The following is a 20,000-nucleotide window of genomic DNA, read 5'->3' as shown; positions in this document are numbered from 1 at the left end:
CTTTTTTAATTTGCAATCTGATGTGGATTATTACATTGTGGTTGGGGTTCTAGAGGGCGCATACTCGTCTTTGACGCCGGAGACCGGGATTTGATTCCCAACGTGTTTAAAGTCTACATTTCAATCATGTCACATTTAATGTTTTTTTTTATTGTTATTTAAGCCTAACCCAAACCCTTTCAAGTTGTTTTATGTGCCTAAATATAACCGTAACTATTCTGTCCTTACGATTGCGTGTCTGTGCAAGGCTTGACAGATAGCGAACAAAAACTCCAATAAAACCGTCTTGTTCAAAAACGTGTGGCTTTACTGATGGTCGTTTCTGTAAAACTGAAAAATACAACAAAAGAAGCATGTATCACTACACTGCACACATAGTGCATATATGCATACAGTAACATCAGTGAGAATGTACATAGTTTCATGCTTATCAAATGACTATGAATTTCAATTATTTCTCTTCACAGGTAACATGCCAGGTAAGCATACGGCAGGCAAGTATTTCAATTTAAAACAAATATGCAGGATGGTAAGTAACTCAGGTAAGTATTAGAATATGAATTAGCAAGCTATTAGCTTAGCATAGGCCTTGCAGTACCCCTCAGTTACAGTAGCTAGCAAGCTAACAAGTGAAGCAATTACCAGCATGTGTAGTCTACATTCATTTGACAAATAAACTAACATTTTCCTTCTAAAGAACAATTTTACCATTAAAACATTCATTCTATCAACATTTGACAGTTTACTTACAGACATATCAACTCCAAGGCTTAAAGTGAAAGGAGAACACGTTTTCATAAGCACATGGTGGACTGCTCTTGATTCAACTGAAATGAAACCGAAACTAAAGGAAAGATAGATACTAGAACTAATGTCCACTAGGTGGCGGTAATGGACCAGTAGAGTAAACTGAACCAGGAGTCAGAACACTCCCCGCCTGGTATATTAACAAGTATACCACTATTATTTAGTCCTTTTGTCCATTCTCAGACAAGAGCACAACAACCTCCGTAACAGGTCTGAGGTACGTTTTGGCCGTCCCTTGTTTCATGATTCTGACCTCGACTTTCCGCACCTTGTTGTCGGCACTAGGTATGGCCTTGACTATAAGCCCGACAGGCCACTCATTACGCTTCACTTGACTGTCCTTAAGTAAGACGACATCACCTTCTTGAAGGTTGGGTCTCTCTCCTTGCCACTTCCTCCTTGTCTGCAATGTCGCAAGATACTCCTGTCTCCACTTCTTCCAGAAACAGTCTGCGAGACTTTGGACCTGTCTCCACTGGCTTTTGTAGAGGTCCTTGAGCTCGAAGTCTCCGGGTGGTGCTGACACAGCACTGGCTTTCTGGGTCAGAAGCATTGCAGGTGAGAGAACTTCAGGCCTTTCAGGGTCGGTGGAAATAGGAACTAAAGGTCTAGCATTCATTATGGCCATGACTTCAGCCATAAGAGTGGTCAATACCTCATGTGTGAGGCGTGTGGTTGAGGTTTTTAGCAGCAGACCGTCAAGAATGCGTCGAGCTACACCGATCATTCGCTCCCACACTCCTCCCATGTGAGATGAATGAGGTGCATTGAAGGTCCAAGTGCAGCCTTGGTCCAACAAGTATCCTTTGATCTCTGGATCCTTTACATTGACTTTCAATTCCTTGCAGGCTCCGATGAAGTTCGTACCTCGGTCTGACCGGAGGTGCTTTACTGGTCCTCTGATAGACAGGAACCGACGCAAGGCATTGACAAAGCTGGAAGTTGACATCGACTCGATAACCTCCAGATGAACTGCTCGAGTGCTCAGGCAAGTAAATATCACAGCCCATCTTTTGTTTTCAGCACTATGTCCTCTGGTGCGGCGGGTTGTGACACCCCATGGCCCGAAAACATCTAAGCCCACATGACTGAATGGTGGATCCACAGTGACTCTGTCGGCCGGTAAGTTGGCCATTTTCTGTTCCTCTAGCCGTCCTCTTAATTTCCTGCAAGTGACACATTTATGGACGACACTGGAAATTAGTCTCTTACCTCCAACAACCCAGAGTCCTGCTGTGCGCAATGCGCCTTCAGTGAATTGACGGCCTTGGTGAGCTACTTGGTTGTGGTAATGCCTGACTAGCAGGGTGGCTACATGTTGATTGGCTGGGATTATCAGAGGGTGCTTTTCCAGTTCTGACAGATCCGCTGACTGTAAGCGACCTCCCACTCTCAACAACCTTTCCTCGTCAATAAAGGGATCAAGTTTCTTGAGAGGGCTTTGGTGAGAGATCCCTCCCTCTTTTGAGAGACTCTTGAGCTCTGCGTTATAAGCTTCATGCTGCACACACTGAATGATGGCTGTCTTCGCTTGTGAGAGTTCTGTAGTGTGCAGATTGTCGCAGCAGTGCCAGCCTGAGCAGTGTTTCGTGCGAGAAGTCTGAGAAAATGACTTTGCAACGTGAGTAAGTGTTGCCATACCTCTCACGAGGGACTCCCAACTTGAGAAGCGTTCAAATCTATGTGACCCAAGCAACTGTTCTGTAGCGTTTGTGACAAGCGTGGTCACTTGTGGACGAATCTCTGCATCATGTGATGGCTCCACAAGTTCAAAGGATTCCACTTCCTTGTCGACCTCTCGATCAGCCTGTCTCAAGAACTCTGGACCTGAGAGCCAGCTAGTGTGCCGTAGGCGAGCTGCTGGAATGAACCTGGTTCCATGATCCGCTGGATTCTGATCCGTGCCAACATGGTGCCACTGTTCTGGTGTTGTGGATTTCCTGATCCGGGTCACTCTATTTGCAACGTACACATAGAATCGCCGAGAGGTGTTGTTGATATAGCCTAGGACGATTCTACTATCTGTGTAGAACTTGACTCCATGCAGTTCAATGTCACTCTCTTCTGTGATCAGTTCTGCAAGTTCAACTGCTAAGACAGCCGCACAGAGTTCTAAGCGTGGAATGGTGTGAGCAGGGTATGGTGCCAGCTTCGCTTTGCCCATGATAAATCCCACATGACAGTGACCATCAGTGTCTATGACCCTGAGGTAAGCTACGGCTGCTATTGCTGTTGTCGAAGCATCTGAAAAGATGCATATCTCTCTCTTCTGAGTGCATGACAATGAAACTGGTACGTAGGGCCTGTGTATCTGGAGTTGTTTGAGCTCAGTGAGTGACGCGGTCCACGTCCTCCATGATGCTTCTTTTTCTGCAGGTAGAGGTTCGTCCCATTCATATTGCTCTGAGGAAAGTTCCCGGACCAGTGCTTTCCCCTGCATTGTAATGGGGGCAACAAATCCCAGGGGGTCATATAGGCTATTCACAGTCGAAAGTATTCCTCTCCGTGTGAAGGGCTTAGCATCTTGTGCCACTTGGAACGTGAAACTGTCTGTCTGTAAGTTCCAACTTACCCCGAGACTTCGCTGGAGAGGCAGAGGGTCCACACCTAAATCCAAGTCTTTGAGGTCCTTTGCTCTCTCCTCTGATGGGAAGGCCTCCATTACGTTGTTGCTATTTGAGGCTATTTTGTGAAGCCTTATGTTTGACTCTGCCATCAAGTTTCTTGTGCGTTTCAGGAGGTCAATGGCTTCACCTTCACTGGCCACTGAGGTAAGTCCATCATCCACATAGAAGTTACGATGGACAAACTGCTTCGCGTCCGAGCCATGTTCTTCCTCACCCAGTTCAGCTGCTCGTCTCAGGCCATAGATGGCCACAGCTGGGGAAGGGCTGTTTCCAAAAACATGCACGTTCATGCGGAACTCTGTGACTCCCTTGCTGAGGTCGTTATCCTTGAACCACAGGAACCTGAGATAATTGCGGTGATCTTCTCGGACCTTAAAGCAGTAAAACATCTGCTCAACATCTACGGTAACGGCTACTTGTTCCTTACGAAAGCGCAGTAGAACACCGAGCAGTGTGTTGTTTAGGTCAGGTCCGCTGAGGAGTGCGTCATTCAAGGAGATGCCTTCAAACTGGGCACTCGAGTCGAATACTACTCGAATCTTCCCCGGTTTCTGGGGATGATACACCCCAAATATGGGCAAGTACCAACACTCTTCACCTTGCTTGAGTGGTGGTGCTGGTTCCGCTTGACCATTATCGAAGATTTTCTGCATAAAATCAACAAAATGTTCTCTCATATCAGTCTTTTTCTCTAGTGTACGCTGCAGGGTAGTGAGACGTTTCAGAGCCTGGCTCCTGTTGTTCGGGAGAGACCTGCGTGGTGAACGGAATGGCAAGGGTGCCACCCAGTGGTTTTCTTCATCCATGTAGACGTCTCTGTCCATTATCTCAAGGAAGATGCGATCATCAACAGATAGAGCAGGTTTGTCGTCATCTGGGTTTCTTTGAAAAACCTTGCTTCCAATGTTGTCTGTGCTGGTAGCGGGAGTTACCTCCTCAGGACAGAGAGGAGGGTCCGAATTATGTTGCTGCATACGAACACTGCATTTCTCCTTTACATGAATTGTTCCATTACAGGGCATGAGAAATGAGGTGCGTCCATTTTGCAGCACATTTGTCCTGAAGACGTTCACATTGGCTGGCTTATGAGCTCCTCCCAGGCAGACCTCGCCCACAATCACCCAGCCTAAATCCAGTCGTTGTGCATAAGGTGCGTTATGCGGACCATTGTACTGCTCGCGTACTTTGTGAACACTCAGAATGTCCCGGCCTAACAACAGAAGGATAGGAGCATTGGGGTCAGGTGCTGGAATTTTGTCTGCAACTGGTTCGAGGTGAGGAAAATACTGTGCAATGTCCGGCGTGGGAATTTCAGATCTGTCATCTGGCATCATATTGCACTCTAGGAGAGAGGGAAGTGCTACCTGGTTTTTGCCATCAATTGATGCAACAGTGAAATTGCTGGCTTTTCTTCCTGCTGTCTTCATTATGCCCGAGCATGTCTTCAGAGTGTAGGAGGATGAATCACCATTGATGCCAAACAGGTTGAAGAACTCTGACTTCACCAATGACCGATTACTTTGTTCATCTAACACTGCGTACATTCTCTCAGCCTTATCAGGCCGGTTGTTGGGGTACACATGAACCAGGCAGATTTTGGAACATGATCTGGGCCCAAGTGTCTTATCACATATTTCTGTGCACTTAGATGTGACTTCAGGCGACGGGCTGTTTTCTCGCTCCCCGCCATGCTCTTGTTCCGTTACCAGAGCCACTACTGACCAAGGAGCTGGACCTGGGTGTAATGCTGAAATGTGCTTATCACTATTACACTCCTTGCACCTCACAGTTGCCTTACAATCCTTGGCCATGTGCTTTGTAGATGCACAACACCGGAAACAGATGAACATTTCCTTCAAATAGGCCTTCCTTTCATCTAGATGCTTGCTTCTAAATCCACGGCACGTTGCTAAGGGGTGTGGCTTGTTGTGAATGGGGCACTGATTGTTTGGTTGATCTGTTTTCTTTGCAGATGTGGGATCCTGGTTAGCTGGAGGTGTAGCTGACACTTCAGTTTTTCTTACTGACACTGGTGTCCGGTCACTGTACCTTGCAGGTTTCTCTGGCTTAGAATGGCTCAAGCTGCTGGATGTGGAGAACGCAAAACTCGGATCATTGCGGATCTTTGCTTGGCTGCATATGAATCTTACAAAGAACCCGAATGGTGGAAAGGAAACACGATGGTCTTCCTTGTACTTAGAGCCTTGCGTGACCCAGCGCTCCTGCAGGCCATAGGGAAGCTTTTCCACTATAGGATTTACTCCTCTTGCGGTGTCGAGATATGCCAGACCAGGTAGGTGCCCGCCTGACTTTGCTGCTTCTATCTCGAGTAGTATGTCTCCGAGTTCTCTGAGACGCTGACTGTCCTTGTTGGAGATTCTGGGAACATTCTCCAGTTTTTGTAGCAGGGCATGTTCAATCATTTCAGGACAGCCGTAACTATCCTCCAATCGCTGCCAAATCATGCCGACTCCTGCCGTTGGATTGTGGACGTGCGCCGACCTGATCCGCATTGCTTGTGAAGATGATTCTGGGCCGAGCCACTTGGTGAGTAAGTCAAGCTCCTCCCTAGCTGATAGATTGAGATCTCTTGTGACATCTTGGAAAGATGTTTTCCATGCCCAGTAGTTTTCTGGATGATCGTCAAATTTTAACAACCCAGAACTCACCATCTCTCTCCTGAGCAGGTATTTCGCCAAGTCTGTGGCTTGTGGTTCACATGGATACTCTCTAAGACTGTATGTATGAGACATTGGAAGAGGGGCATAATGTGTATAGTCCGCTCTTCGCATGTCATCTGCCGTTTCATCTTTAATGTACTTTTTTGACGAAATGTTTGCTGCCTTTTCAGGTTGAGTGCTGTAATGCCTGTCGTTGAACGGACGGTCGCGTTGGTCGTGGTATTGACATTCGTGCCGGTCGTTGAATTGACGTTGGTCCTCATTTGGCGCAGGGCCAACTTGCTGGAGGTTTCCCGCAGGAGTGGATGTGACAGGCAGTGGTTGTGAGACTGGAGCTTCTTGCTGCGTGTGTGATATCAAAGAGTGAGTCTGCACATACTGGCTTGTACGCTGAGCACGATCTTCAGAAGTACTCGGGGGTAAGTCTCTGAGAGATTCCTCTTCCACGTCAGCTTCTTCTTCGTAGACTGCTGCTTCGTAGACCGCTGCTTCAGCTGAGGCTGCAGTGGCACTCTTCTCTTTTTGTAGCACGTAGAGACTAGCTTCCACCTCTGCTTTGCGCTGTGCTGTTTCAGTCGCGACTCTTTGCTGCTCTGCCTCCAGTCGCGCTTTCTCCTTCATCATAGCTGCCTCTTTTTCAGCGTAGGAGACCTGTACACGAGCTGCCTCTGCTTTAGCTCTTGCTTTCGTTGCTGCGGCGCTGGCTGAAGACATTCTTGTTTTTCCAGAAGACTTAGAACCAGAGCCCAGTGACTTGCTTGTTTTTCCAGAAGACTTGGAACCAGAGCCCTGTGACTTGTTCTCCAACGATTCTTGTATTGGATCCACCGTATCTTCTGGTGGTTGCGACATGATGTGTCTGTCTCTTTATTGCTGCTTTGAAGAGCTCTGGATGCAGTGTGCTTGGTTAAAGTGTGATTCCAACTGACTTCGCCCGCTGGTATTTAATGTCTTTTTACTATTCTGTCCTTACGATTGCGTGTCTGTGCAAGGCTTGACAGATAGCGAACAAAAACTCCAATAAAACCGTCTTGTTCAAAAACGTGTGGCTTTACTGATGGTCGTTTCTGTAAAACTGAAAAATACAACAAAAGAAGCATGTATCACTACACTGCACACATAGTGCATATATGCATACAGTAACATCAGTGAGAATGTACATAGTTTCATGCTTATCAAATGACTATGAATTTCAATTATTTCTCTTCACAGGTAACATGCCAGGTAAGCATACGGCAGGCAAGTATTTCAATTTAAAACAAATATGCAGGATGGTAAGTAACTCAGGTAAGTATTAGAATATGAATTAGCAAGCTATTAGCTTAGCATAGGCCTTGCAGTACCCCTCAGTTACAGTAGCTAGCAAGCTAACAAGTGAAGCAATTACCAGCATGTGTAGTCTACATTCATTTGACAAATAAACTAACATTTTCCTTCTAAAGAACAATTTTACCATTAAAACATTCATTCTATCAACATTTGACAGTTTACTTACAGACATATCAACTCCAAGGCTTAAAGTGAAAGGAGAACACGTTTTCATAAGCACATGGTGGACTGCTCTTGATTCAACTGAAATGAAACCGAAACTAAAGGAAAGATAGATACTAGAACTAATGTCCACTAGGTGGCGGTAATGGACCAGTAGAGTAAACTGAACCAGGAGTCAGAACAGTAACAGAATTTACAGTCTCATGGCATTGAGAAATGATGTAAAAGGGGTACTCAGTGCCTTAAAAAATGACACCAAGGGGTCCTGACCCAAAGAAATGGCGTCTTTTCGTGTGTTTGCAAACTTTGCATTGACTTTGTAATCTCACCGCGTGATTTTGCAAAATCGTGTTTGGTGTGAACACAATTTAAAGCTGATGCTAAAGCTCTAAACTGTGAACACTCTTCCACTGGACTGAAGCTCTGAGACCGTTGACTCTTTCAAAAAGCATTTCATTTGTTGTTTCATTCAGTTATGAGGAACCAAGACTGCTTTTCTTTGAGAAAATTAAAAACAAGAAGTCTGAGTTGGTCTGGTCAGATGATGTTAAGTTGGAATGGTTATTCAGAGAGGAAGTTTTCACTGTGGCCACTTTTATTACAGAACATGAAACTGAAAATGGAGACGCTGTTTATAAATGAATGACTTTGATTATTATGTTTTTTTGTTTATTTGTTTGTTTAGATGTACTCAATGTATCTGCATGTTTGTTTGTTTGTTTGTTTGTTTGTTTGTTGTTTGTTTGTTTGTTTGTTTGTTTGTTTGTTTGTTTGTTTGGATGAACTTGATGCATGGTGTCTTGTAAGCCCATGCAGGCTGGGCACCTTGTGGTGCACGACACATAAATCAATACTATCTATTTACATCCCCCACTTAACTCTTCTCATACCCCCTTTCTCAACTTCTTTTCATCTTTAGATGTGTCACTATCTACCTCCCCTCCCACCCATAAAGCCGGTAACCTCCTTGACCTCATCTTCACCCGTTCCTGCTGCATCTCCAACCTCTCAGTCACCCCTCTCCACGTTTCCGATCACTTCTTCATTTCCTTCTCCCTCCCAATCTCCCCTCCCACCCCTCACTAGTCTCTTAAAACAGACTGTCTCATCTACATCCGGCGAATGCAGCTATACACAGTCTGTACGTTACACCCCCAGAACATGCACAAGGAAGTTAGGAAAAAAACCTTCAGACAGGAAAGAAGTTTGACGGAATCCGACCAATCACGACACGTGTGTCCACGAAAAATGCGGCATATTGGATTCTGATTGGACTAATGAGCGGAAGACCCGCCTTTCTGCGATTCTGATTGGACTAATGAGCAGAAAACCCGCCTTTCTACTTCCCATTCCGGTTGGTGCATGATTCTCCCCCACGAAGTACAGACGGTATGGCAGAAGCATTTGAAAATTGCGGAAGCCAACTCGTCTGTTCTAAGAGACTAACCTCTCACCCTCCCCCTTCCCTCCCCATTTCCTCCCGGCGCAACGTCAAATCTCTCTCACCCTCATCCCTATCCTCCGCCAGCCTCTCCCTCCTCCCCTCCGCCGATCAATTATTTCTCCTATCCCCCGATGAAGCCTCCCTCACCCAGGCGCGGACTGCATAATCGGGCACGTCGGGCAAATGCCCGGTGGCCTGGCAAAACCTCCTTCTACATTTCCACTATTCAATCCTCTGCTTCTAATCCCCGCAAACTATTCCAGACCTTCACGTCCCTCCTCAATCCGCCTCCTCCGCCCCCTCCCTCCTCCCTTTCTGCCAACGATTTCTCCTCCTTCTTCATCAATAAGGTTGCTGCCATTAGCTCATCATTTCCCTCACCATCCCTCCTCACCCCCTCTCTCACCTCCTCTTCTTCACAACCTCCTGCCTCCATGTCATTCTTCTCTCCCCTCTCCTCTGATGGTCTCCTTAAAATCATTCTTTCAGCCTGTGCCACCTCCTGCCCCCTAGATCCTATCCCCTCATCCCTCCTTCAGTCCATCTCCCCTGACATTGCTATCTATCTCACCTCCCTCATCAACTCCTCCCTCTCCTCTGGTATTTTTCCCTCTGCCCTAAAAACAGCCATAATCAAACCACTCCTCAAGAAACCGTCCCTCGACCCCTCCGCCATCAACAATTACCGCCCCGTCTCCCTCCTCTCCTTCATCTCCAAATCACTCGAACGCACAGTATCTGGTCAATTATCTTCTTATCTCTCCCTTCACAACCTCTCCGACCCCCTTCAATCTGGCTTCAAACCTGCACACTCCACTGAAACAGCTCTTCTCTCTGTCACCTCCGCCCTTCACTCTGCCAAAGCTGCATTTTTTTTTTTTTTTTTTACCTTTATTTAACCAGGTAAAAACCGTTGAGAACAAATTATCATTTACAATGGTGACCTGGCCAAGGGGCCGCAGCAAGGGTAAAAAACATTACAAACAGTACATCAGGTCAGCACAAGGCAATACATATAAAATACATATAGTAAATAACGACAAGACAGAAGTAAAATCAGGAAGCAAACAACAACATTCAATCAACAAAGATGCAGAAGGAGGGGGGTTGCTGGGAATGAATGATGGGACTATAGGGGGAGAGAGGGAGGGAGAGGCCTAACGGCAGGTGCAGCGGTCGACTACGAGCTGTTTCAGGGTGTGTTTGAACATGTTGAGAGATATGAGAGCTGTGAGTTTGAGTGTGTTTTGAAGTGTGTTCCAGTCATTTGCTGCGGCAAAGTGGAAGGAGTTACGGCCAAAGACAGTACGGGCTTTGGCCCGTACTGGCCCGTACTGTCCCGTACGTCTCTTTCCTCCATCCTCATTCTTCTTGATCTGTCCGCCGCTTTTGATACCATCAACCACCAAATTCTACTGTCCACCCTATCCGACCTTGGCATCACCGGCTCTGCACTTTCCTGGTTCTCCTCGTACTTATCTAACCGCTCTTTTCAGGTCCTCTGGAGAGGAACTCTTTCGGACCCCTGCACTCTCACCACGGGTGTCCCCCAGGGTTCTGTCTTAGGTCCTCTTTCTTCTCTACATGAGATCTTTGGGTCATGTCATTTCCTCTCACGGGTTCTCCTATCACTCCTACGCAGACGACACACAGCTCTATCTCTCCTTGCTCCCATCGGACTCTCATATCTCTTCCCGTATCTCTGCCTGCCTCAAAGATATTAGCAACTGGATGTCTTCTCACCATCTCAAACTCAACCCCGACAAAACCGAACTTCTCTTCTTCCCCTGCAACGACTCCCCCCTATCCGATCTGTCCTCCCAATCTGCCAAAAATCTCGGAATCACCATTGACAACCAACTATCCTTCTCTGCCCACATTACAGCAACGGCACGCTCCTGTAGATTCTCCCTCTTCAACATCAGAAAGATCCGCCCTTTTTTAACCTCAGAAGCAACCCAAATTTTAGTTCAGGCCATGGTTTTATCTCGTCTTGATTATTGTAATGTTCTTTTAGCCGGTCTCCCCTCCTCTGCCATCCAACCCCTTCAACTCATCCAAAATTCTGCTGCCCGCCTTGTATTCAACCAACCCAAATTCTCTCACGTCACCCCTCTCCTCCATGACCTCCACTGGCTCCCCATCCTGTCAGGCATCAAATTCAAAACCCTTGTCCTCACACACAGAGCTGTCCACTCAACTGCCGCCCAATACCTTCAACCCTTGGTCACGTGCCAACCCTCCCTCCGCCCCTCCACTAGTGCAAGCCGTCTCGCCCCCCCCTTGCTTCGCGGGCTCAAGCTCGTCTTTTTTCGTGTCTCGCCCCCAAATGGTGGAACGAGCTCCCCCCCTTGGTCAGGACATCAGAATCTCTCCCCATCTTCCGCAATCGGCTAAAAACTCATCTCTTTTCTCTCCATTTTACCCCCCCCTAACCTGACTTCTCCATCTCTATTACATGCTGCCCACGGACCTTCAACTGTCTCTTTGTTTTTGGTTCTTTATTTTAACTTCTTCATTATCTCTGCTTTCCACTATGTATGTTACATGATCTATGCTTGTTATTTTCTGTATGTACGTCGCTTTTATTTCATTGCCAAATGAAATAAAGTAAAGTAAAGTAAAGTATTTATCTATCTCTATCTAGCAGCCAAATACTTTTTTAGACTGTTTTCTGCTTTTATTTGAACTATTTGTCTCTTGTGAAGCACTTTGTGACTTTGCTCTGTACTTAAAACGGTGCTCACTCACTTACAGTAGGCCTACTTACTTATTTACTAGTAGTAGTTATAGTAATAGTATGTGTAACACTGTCATGTCTGTTCAAGTTCTGTTCCAGGTTTTTCTTCTCTTTTTCCCACCAAACCAGCCTAGCCTCATGGTGCCTTCAGGTGCCTTCAGATAAACCAGGACTTTACCTCCTTCACCACACAGAGCGAGGAGCTGGCCTGAATATGATTGAATCTGTCATAGAAACAAGTTAATCATCACTTCTAGTTTATTCCCCGCAGTCAGCAGCTGGTCGAGGAGTTCTAAAATGTTGAAGCATAAAACACATGCTTTTAACTTCAACCTGCAGCACCTGAACTCATCTCTCTCACTCTAAAACCAGTTGAACTCACAGTATAGATGTGATACATTGAGCAGGGGTAGAGTTTACGAGCAGCACTTGAAGGCAGTAGCGTCTCTGAAAAGTCCTGACTCTTGACTTTCACTTCCATGTCCAGTCCAGTCAGCAGCCAATAAGAAACACGTCTGGTGGTTTGTGATCTGTTGCTAGAGGCAACATGTTGGATTTGACAGGAGCAGAGAGTGAGGAGCTGAGTGGTGGTTTATTGTGGTTCAAATTATTGTATTTAAACCTATAATATTTGATTTAAACCTTATTAAGGTCAATCTATATTATCACAGTTTTAATTGTTTACACACTAAAACCTGAACTTAGAGGACACAATCACTGAAACCTGAAACACATTAATCAAATCCATAAACCAAGTCTGCAAACCTACAAGCACATTTTCTGCTTTTATCACTCAGTTTGTTTGTTTGGATGAACTTGTTACAGTAGCCCATATATATATCTATATCTAGATAGATAGATAGATAGATAGATAGATAGATAGATAGATAGATAGATAGATAGATAGATAGGCATAATATGCTGGGAAAGTAAAGCATGTTGAACATTTTCTGTCTCTGTCTATACAGGAGTAGCACGGTAAACACATGTGTACTGTATTTGTGTGGTGAATAATATTGTGCTCTGATATTCTAGACTCTATGGGCACTTTCAGATCAGCAGCTCCCCCTGTTGGACTGACAAGGAAAGGACTGGTACCCAGGCCCTATTTTGACGATCACAGCACATGGTTTAGTATTGCACCATTATTTACTGTTCAATATGAACAAGGCTTTCAGTCAGATATTGCAGTTATATCACAGTAAATGCACATCACTGGTGTGTGTGTGTGTGTGTGTGTGTGTGTGTGTGTGTGTGTGTGTGTGTGTGTGTGTGTGTGTGTGTGTGTGTGTGTGTGTGCAACGGCGCTGGAAGCACGGTGCGGTGGGCGCTGCAGCACCCCCTGGTGGCAAGAGATGTAAAAAAAAAAAAAAAAAAAGATTTTTACAGTGCACCTGAACGCAACATGCAAAATACCCGCTGAATAAGTGTCCAAATGTAATTCTGGCCAATACTCCACTTCTGTTATAACATTTCAGTCTGGAAGATATAATCTTTATGACTAAAAGGCTTTGATTTGATTTGATTTATTTATTTAGACGGGACAATGCAAAATTGATTAACACAATAACCATGGAACAGATAAAAACATCTGGAACAGGGCCGTAGCTAGCTATGAGCACGGGGAGGTCCGGACCTCCCCTAATATTTCAGAGTTTTAATTTTTTTTTTTTTTTTTTTTTTTTTTTTTTTTAGCCTTTATTTAACCAGGTTTGTCCCATTGAGATCAAAGATCTCTTTTACAAGAGAGACCTGGCCAAGAAACAGCAGCAACACAAAGTTACAACAAACAAACACATAAACACATACAATTGAAAAACATTAAAATGATCAAATAAAACATTTGCATACAGACAGCCTGTTCTCAAGAGATTTTACCATAGCCTTAAAACCATTTAAGGTTACTAAACTCTCACATCCTTCTAATAAATACATGTTCTTGCCAGCCAACAGGTCCCTCTGTATGTTTTTTTTATTATCGATGATGACTTTGTGTGTTGTGTACGGCTTGGGTTGTGTACCTGTGTTTGTAGGTGTCATTTTGATATGAATTTGGCTAAAACAGTTTGTGTTTGTTAGTTACAATTATGTTGACAGGAGAGCTGAGCAGGTGGTGACATGAAAGAGAATATACTGAATAATGACATCACAACAGTATAATCCTAATGTTGATTTAAAATGATATATTACTCTAAATATGGCTTAAAAAGGGGGGGGGGGAAACTCAATTTTTTCCGCCTCCCCTTGCTGGACCTCCCCTATTTCGGAACCCTGGCTACGGCCCTGACATAATAAAAGTGTAAAAATCACCGGATTTAGCGCAAGGCTAGTTTCCATCCGTTGTCCCTGAAACATAAGACATAAAAACATAAAAACAGAATAATAAAACAGTAAAACATAGGTATCAAAGTGTTTTACATAAGTAAAACCAGCATACATATGCAAAACAGTAAAACACAAGTAACAGTATTACACTCAAAAAACATAACAGTATAACATTTACAGGAAAACCATTTAAAAAAAGTTCAGAAGTAGACTTTGTTACCTGTGGTTACAAGACTGGTGGGTGTTCAGCCATTCATTCAGTGAACCCTTAAAAGTGGCAAGTGTGGGGCTTTCCCTTATGGAGACTGGCAGGCTGTTCCACGTTTGGCTGCCTTCAACTGAGAGGACGTTCTGACCAAACGTGGTCAGTCTGCGCTGGACCTTACAGTCACCTCTAGTGTCAGACCTGGTGCCAAATCCACTAGTTCTGTTTCTGTGGATGAATTCATTTATAGGCGGGGGAGCTAGTCCATGAAGGCATTTGTAGAAAAAACAAGCACTTTTTAAGACTTTGACATTTTCACAGCTCAAAAAGCGGTGTTGTTCCAGAATGTTACAGTGGTGGTATGACAATGGTTTTCTAGCAAATACCTTGATGGCTCTATGGTAAAGTTGTTCAATGGGTTTTATGACAGTGGCACCTGCGAACGACCAGTTTGTGAAACAGTATTCAATGTGGGAGAATATCATGCAGTGAAGATACGTTTTTGCTGCATCAGCGGTTAATTAAAATTGGAAAAGTGGGTGGCAGTGTGTGTGGCGGCAGTGTGGGTCATGATTGTGATGTCATCAGTGATGTCACTTGATCAATTGTGATGCCATCAGTGATGTCACTCAAGCAACTGTTTGCCCAACTGTGATGTCACTCAGGCAGTTGTGATGTCATCAGTGATGTCACTCGAGCAACTCTGATGTAGTATGAGCCGATGGCGCACATTTGCACGACGGCACCAAGGTGGGTGGGCGGTGTCTGTCTGTCTGTCAGCCATGATTTTGGGAGCCCGTGGAGCCAGCCATAACTGCAGCCATGGCACATCATTTCCAGGGATACTGTTATGTCAGATATCTCGGGAATTGATGAATTGACTAATTGTTGCAGCTCTTTATCGGTTTTTATAAAGTTTATTTTTATGTATTTTCAAAATACAATACATGCATGTTGCGTTCATGGCACCATTCATATTTATTGTTTCGCAGCTGGTTTGTAGCTGAAGCAGGAAGTAGGCGGTTACTTTGGCTCTATAGAGTAGATAATGCAGGATGTTCAATCAGTAGCTGATGATTGTCATTGGCTTCTCCAGGGCTTACCCAATGACAAGTGGCGCATCACGTTCATCAATAAGACCTACGAGTTGTGCGACACCTACCCCACTATATTGGCTGTGCCCTTCAAAGCCACAGAGGAGGACCTCCGGAGAGTCGCCACCTTCAGGTCAAGAGGACGCATACCGGTGAGTTTTGTTTGTCCGTCTATTAGCAGGATTACGGAAAAAGTACCGGGCCGATTTTCATGAAACGTTGTGGAAGGGTGTAGCTCTCTCTCTCTTTCTCCTTTCATCTCTCTCTCTCTCTCTCTCTCTGCATGCCGATATGCAGGCGCGGAATAGCCACACTACTCCACCTGTGAGCTGCTGTGCGTGCATCCTAAATGTGAATTAGGCTATGTTTTGTTGTTTCGTTCATCATACATACAGTAGCCTACACTATAACCTACACATAGACGTTTGTGTTTTCTTGTGTTCAGACATAGCTTTATAGATGTTATTTATTTACCTTGACAGTTTCGACGAGTCAACTCTCGTCGTCTTCAGAAGCAGTTGCACTGACAGCTGGGTATGACATGTCAACCAGTTGCTTTTCAGCAACACAAGAAAACACAAACGTCTATGTATAAATGAAGACATGATGAACATCATTGAACTATAATAACCTACACATACAAATATTCATTTAGGCTATTTAATAGGAGGAGCTGTGTGGAAATGTAATTTGAGCCTATTTTAATACAACTCAAATTGTGCTGAGTCGAGGGGATTATTTTCACCGGATTTACTGACCGGCAGATTTTAATTTGTCGGACTTTGATTAATTATAACGGTAAAAGTCCGGCAATTACCGGATAATGGAAACTCTGCCCCACCCCTACTACCTGGTAGTTCCTCCATATATCTATTATATTAGAACAGATGAGCCATACATTATATAATCTAACATAATTTCAGTAATTTCACCTCTTTCCCACTGCCCTCATCCTTCCTCAGGTACTGATCGATCTGACCCCCCCCCCCCCCTCTCTCTCTCTCTAAGGTGCTATCGTGGATCCACAGGGAGAACCAGGCAGTGATCGCCCGCTGCAGCCAGCCGCTAGTTGGTATGTCCGGTAAACGGAACAAGGACGACGAGCGCTACCTGGACCTGGTTCGGGAGGCCAACGGCACCACCAAGCTCACCATTTTCGATGCCCGGCCCAACGTCAACGCCGTGGCTAACAAGGTCAGGAGGAGAGGATTTACTCTTGGGGTCAAAGAGTGAGATAGTTACAAGACAACAACAAGTGAGATCATTTGTTTGGTTGAATGTTTGTACGGCTCCGAAACTGGAACCTGACGCTGCCGGATGGTTTGTTTTCGTATCACCATCTGGGAACGAGTCGCTGGGGAAACCGATTCAAAGGGCAGGAACTTTCAAAAAAATACCGGGCAGGTGATTGGATGAAACATCTGTCTATCATGTCTATTACGGACTAGCTTCTCACTGGCATCACACCAAAGCCCGCCTGTAGCTGCCTCTGGATGCTGATTGGTGCGAACCCCTGGTGGTTCAGATTCAAATCAATAGATTGGAGCGTGGCAAGATGGATTTATCGTGTGATCGTGATCTCATGATCTCGCGTGAATCCAGCTGCCTGAACCGTACGTTACAGGAAAGAAGAAGAAAAAAAACGCAAAAAATATAATAAAAAATAACATGATTTTTGAAATCGTCATACCTTAATTAGGAAAACAACCTAAAAATTGTAATGATATCTTGGATGTGAGCATACAGGAGATGGAAATGTGCACTAGCAAATAGATTTTGATAAATTGACGATGTGACATATTCAAGATAGTTTCGTCAATCTTCAACAAAATAAAGGCAAATGATGTATGTAAAGCCATGTGTACATTGATTAATGTGCTTGGATTTACTGAGCATAGAGGTCCTTAAAAGTGCTTGGTTTTAGTCTACCAGAATCTCTGAATTTGAGCCTTGTGCGCTCTGTCGTCTCAAAATTCACCTATGATACCATTTGTATTATACATCTGGAGTGCTGGGCCAAGCTTGATACACTTTCTTCCTATCTACACCACTACAGTATCACTCTCTGCGTAGGCTGCAAGCATACAGCGATTTGCTGAAAATGCTTTTATTCTGTTAAGTGTACACGGAGCCCTTGGGGTGATGTTGCACTATAAATAAACAAACACAAAACTGAAACTGATGGTGGAACTACAGCACTACTCTGCACTTACACTTGCAATGTTGTGATTGTCTTTGGATATTTTTCCTATTTCTTTATCTCTAAATATTGATATGACCACTACGCTGCATACTTACACTAAGACAAATTCCTCGTATGTAATGCTTGCATATTGTGGCAATAAACCTGATTTTGATTCTGATGTGTAAGAAACTGTTACAGTTTTAGAATAGAAAAGCCAAGGTTAGATGCAACCTGACCCTGGACCGTTCTTCTTTGGATCTTTGCACTCTCCAGGCCACGGGAGGAGGCTATGAGGGGGATGAGTACCAGAACGCAGAGCTGGTCTTCCTGGATATCCACAACATCCATGTTATGAGGGAATCCCTCAAGAAGCTCAAAGACATTGTCTACCCCAATGTGGAGGAATCCCATTGGCTTTCCAGCCTGGAGTCTACACACTGGCTCGAACATATTAAGGTAAGGGTGTGTGTGTGTGGGTGTGGGTGTGTGTGTGTGTGTGTGTGTGTGTGTGTGAGAGAGAGAGAGAGAGAGAGACAGAACATATTAAGGTAAGGGAGTGTGTGTGAACATATTAAGGTAAGGGAGTGTGTGTGAACATATTAAGGTAAGGGAGTGTGTGGGTATGTGTGTATCTTGTAAATTAATCTCTAAGTGTACAGTATCATATTTATTTCATGTATTATGTCTCAATGAGCTCTCATTTCAGTCATGTATTTATGCCCTCAGGATTCAGCACATAAAGTAATGCAAAAGCAGTTGCTTGTGTATACTTATCTTTCTAATGACAAATCTGCTATGTGAAAAATAATCTGATCTTACCTTATCCACCTTATTTCTAGCTGCCATGATGCCTATGGGTGCTTCTTCCGCTGTAATAAAGACGGTTTTAACTTGACAAAAAAAAACGTCTGAGGGTTTTACAGCAGAGCCATTCTGCTCTACAGCCGTAAGGGTTAATATGTCACTTTTATAAGTTTAGAAAAAAATGTAGACGGTCAAAGTAACCATTTCGATTACCCTTGTGTGCTCAGTTTATCAAAAATAACGGATATTTAGAAATCTGGGTTTCGTTTTGAGCTTTATTTTATGCATTAAATGTCGTTCGGGTGCTGGGATAACGTAATGCATTATGGGTAGTCGGCTACTGTGTTATGGGTAACGGCTAGCGTTAGTTACTTTACATGGCAGTAAAACGCCACTGAATGACCAAATTGATTTAACTTTTAACCATTTCGAGTAACACTGTTTCCATACAGACCCCCAGCGTTGGTTAGTTGTTTATAACGTGACTATATTTATAACTTTTATAACGTACTCTGGTTTCCGGTTTATAATTCGGGTCTGCAGCCAAAGAGTATAACAAAGGAAATGGCAAGCGGCAACAATAAGTCACGTCAAACCGGACCTTGTACCCATAATTATTTTTACAGTGGGGCATTCAAAAATAAGGTGGATAATCTTATTCTAAAAATGCAATATAACAGTAAGTAAGAGCCAAGTTTGCTCAAGGCTTCTTCCCTGTTAAAGGGGTCTTTCCCTGCTGCCATCACTAAGGGCTGCTCTTGTTGGGAAAATTGTTTCAATTGTCACATGACCTGTGCAGTAAAATAGCTGGTGCATGTGAGAAGTGTTTCAATTGTTGGGTCTACTCTAAAATATAAAGAGCCTGGGCCCAGTTGCACAAAGCACCTTAGGTTAAGATTTCCCTTAGGGTCCGAGTTAAAATCTCCATTACCGTAAATTCCGGACTATAAGACGCACCGGTCTATAAGCCGCGGGACCAAAATTGACTATTTTTTTCTTCTATAAGCCGCACCGGTCTATAAGCCGCGGGTGTTTTGATGTTTAATTACCATATGAAAGGGTTCGTGCACAGAGAGGAATGTCGGGAAAGAGATGGCTGTTTGGGGAAGCTCCCATTTATTAACATTTCAACAAAACAAAACAAAAGTCAGGTCACTAATCCCCAGACAAAATCACACAACAATAGGCTACCGTATATGTGCAGCAAACCTGTAACCAGAGAAGTCAAGTCACTAATCCTCGTCTTCCTCTTCTTCCTGCGTACTGAAACCACCAAAGTCCTCATCTTCAGTGTCGGAAACGAACAGGTTCAGGGTGGCTTCGTCAACCACTCTCCTCTCTCCTTCATTGTCACTCAAAACCAACGAACTCCTCTTCGTCACTGTCGGCATCGAACAGCCTCTGAAGCCTCTGACGGCCCTCAGCGCCAGCTGTGGCGGCGTCATCCTCTTCATCCCGCAGCAGTCCAGCGTTTTGGAACCCGTTGGTGATTGTGGATGTTTTCACACTCCTATAATATTCCGTGCTGAGACAGTTCCTCCTGCTGCACCGTCCAACGCCTCACCATTGACTCATCGATGCCCAGGTTACGCGCGGC

The 20,000-nt window shown here is 44.5% G+C and overlaps 1 protein-coding gene across 1 annotated transcript in view; it reads left to right on the top strand.

Moving 5' to 3' along the window:
- Nucleotides 1-7,332: 7,332 nt before the first annotated feature.
- LOC310779647 (myotubularin-like) overlaps nt 7,333-20,000 on the top strand; it is a gene marked incomplete at both ends in the record, with an annotated part of 20,764 nt that continues 8,096 nt past the window's right edge. The window contains 5 exons of the mRNA XM_083640151.1: nt 7,333-7,339; nt 12,826-12,884; nt 15,417-15,566; nt 16,423-16,608; nt 17,873-18,055. Of these exons, the coding sequence (XP_083496277.1) occupies nt 7,333-7,339; nt 12,826-12,884; nt 15,417-15,566; nt 16,423-16,608; nt 17,873-18,055 (585 nt within the window). The remainder of the gene's footprint in view (nt 7,340-12,825; nt 12,885-15,416; nt 15,567-16,422; nt 16,609-17,872; nt 18,056-20,000) is intronic.

This window comes from Poromitra crassiceps (assembly GCF_964638095.1).
Source record: "Poromitra crassiceps genome assembly, chromosome: 7".
NCBI lineage: Eukaryota > Metazoa > Chordata > Actinopteri > Beryciformes > Melamphaidae > Poromitra > Poromitra crassiceps.
The sequence above is the reverse complement of the archived record's forward strand: the minus strand, read 5'-3'. Positions and strand labels throughout refer to the sequence as shown.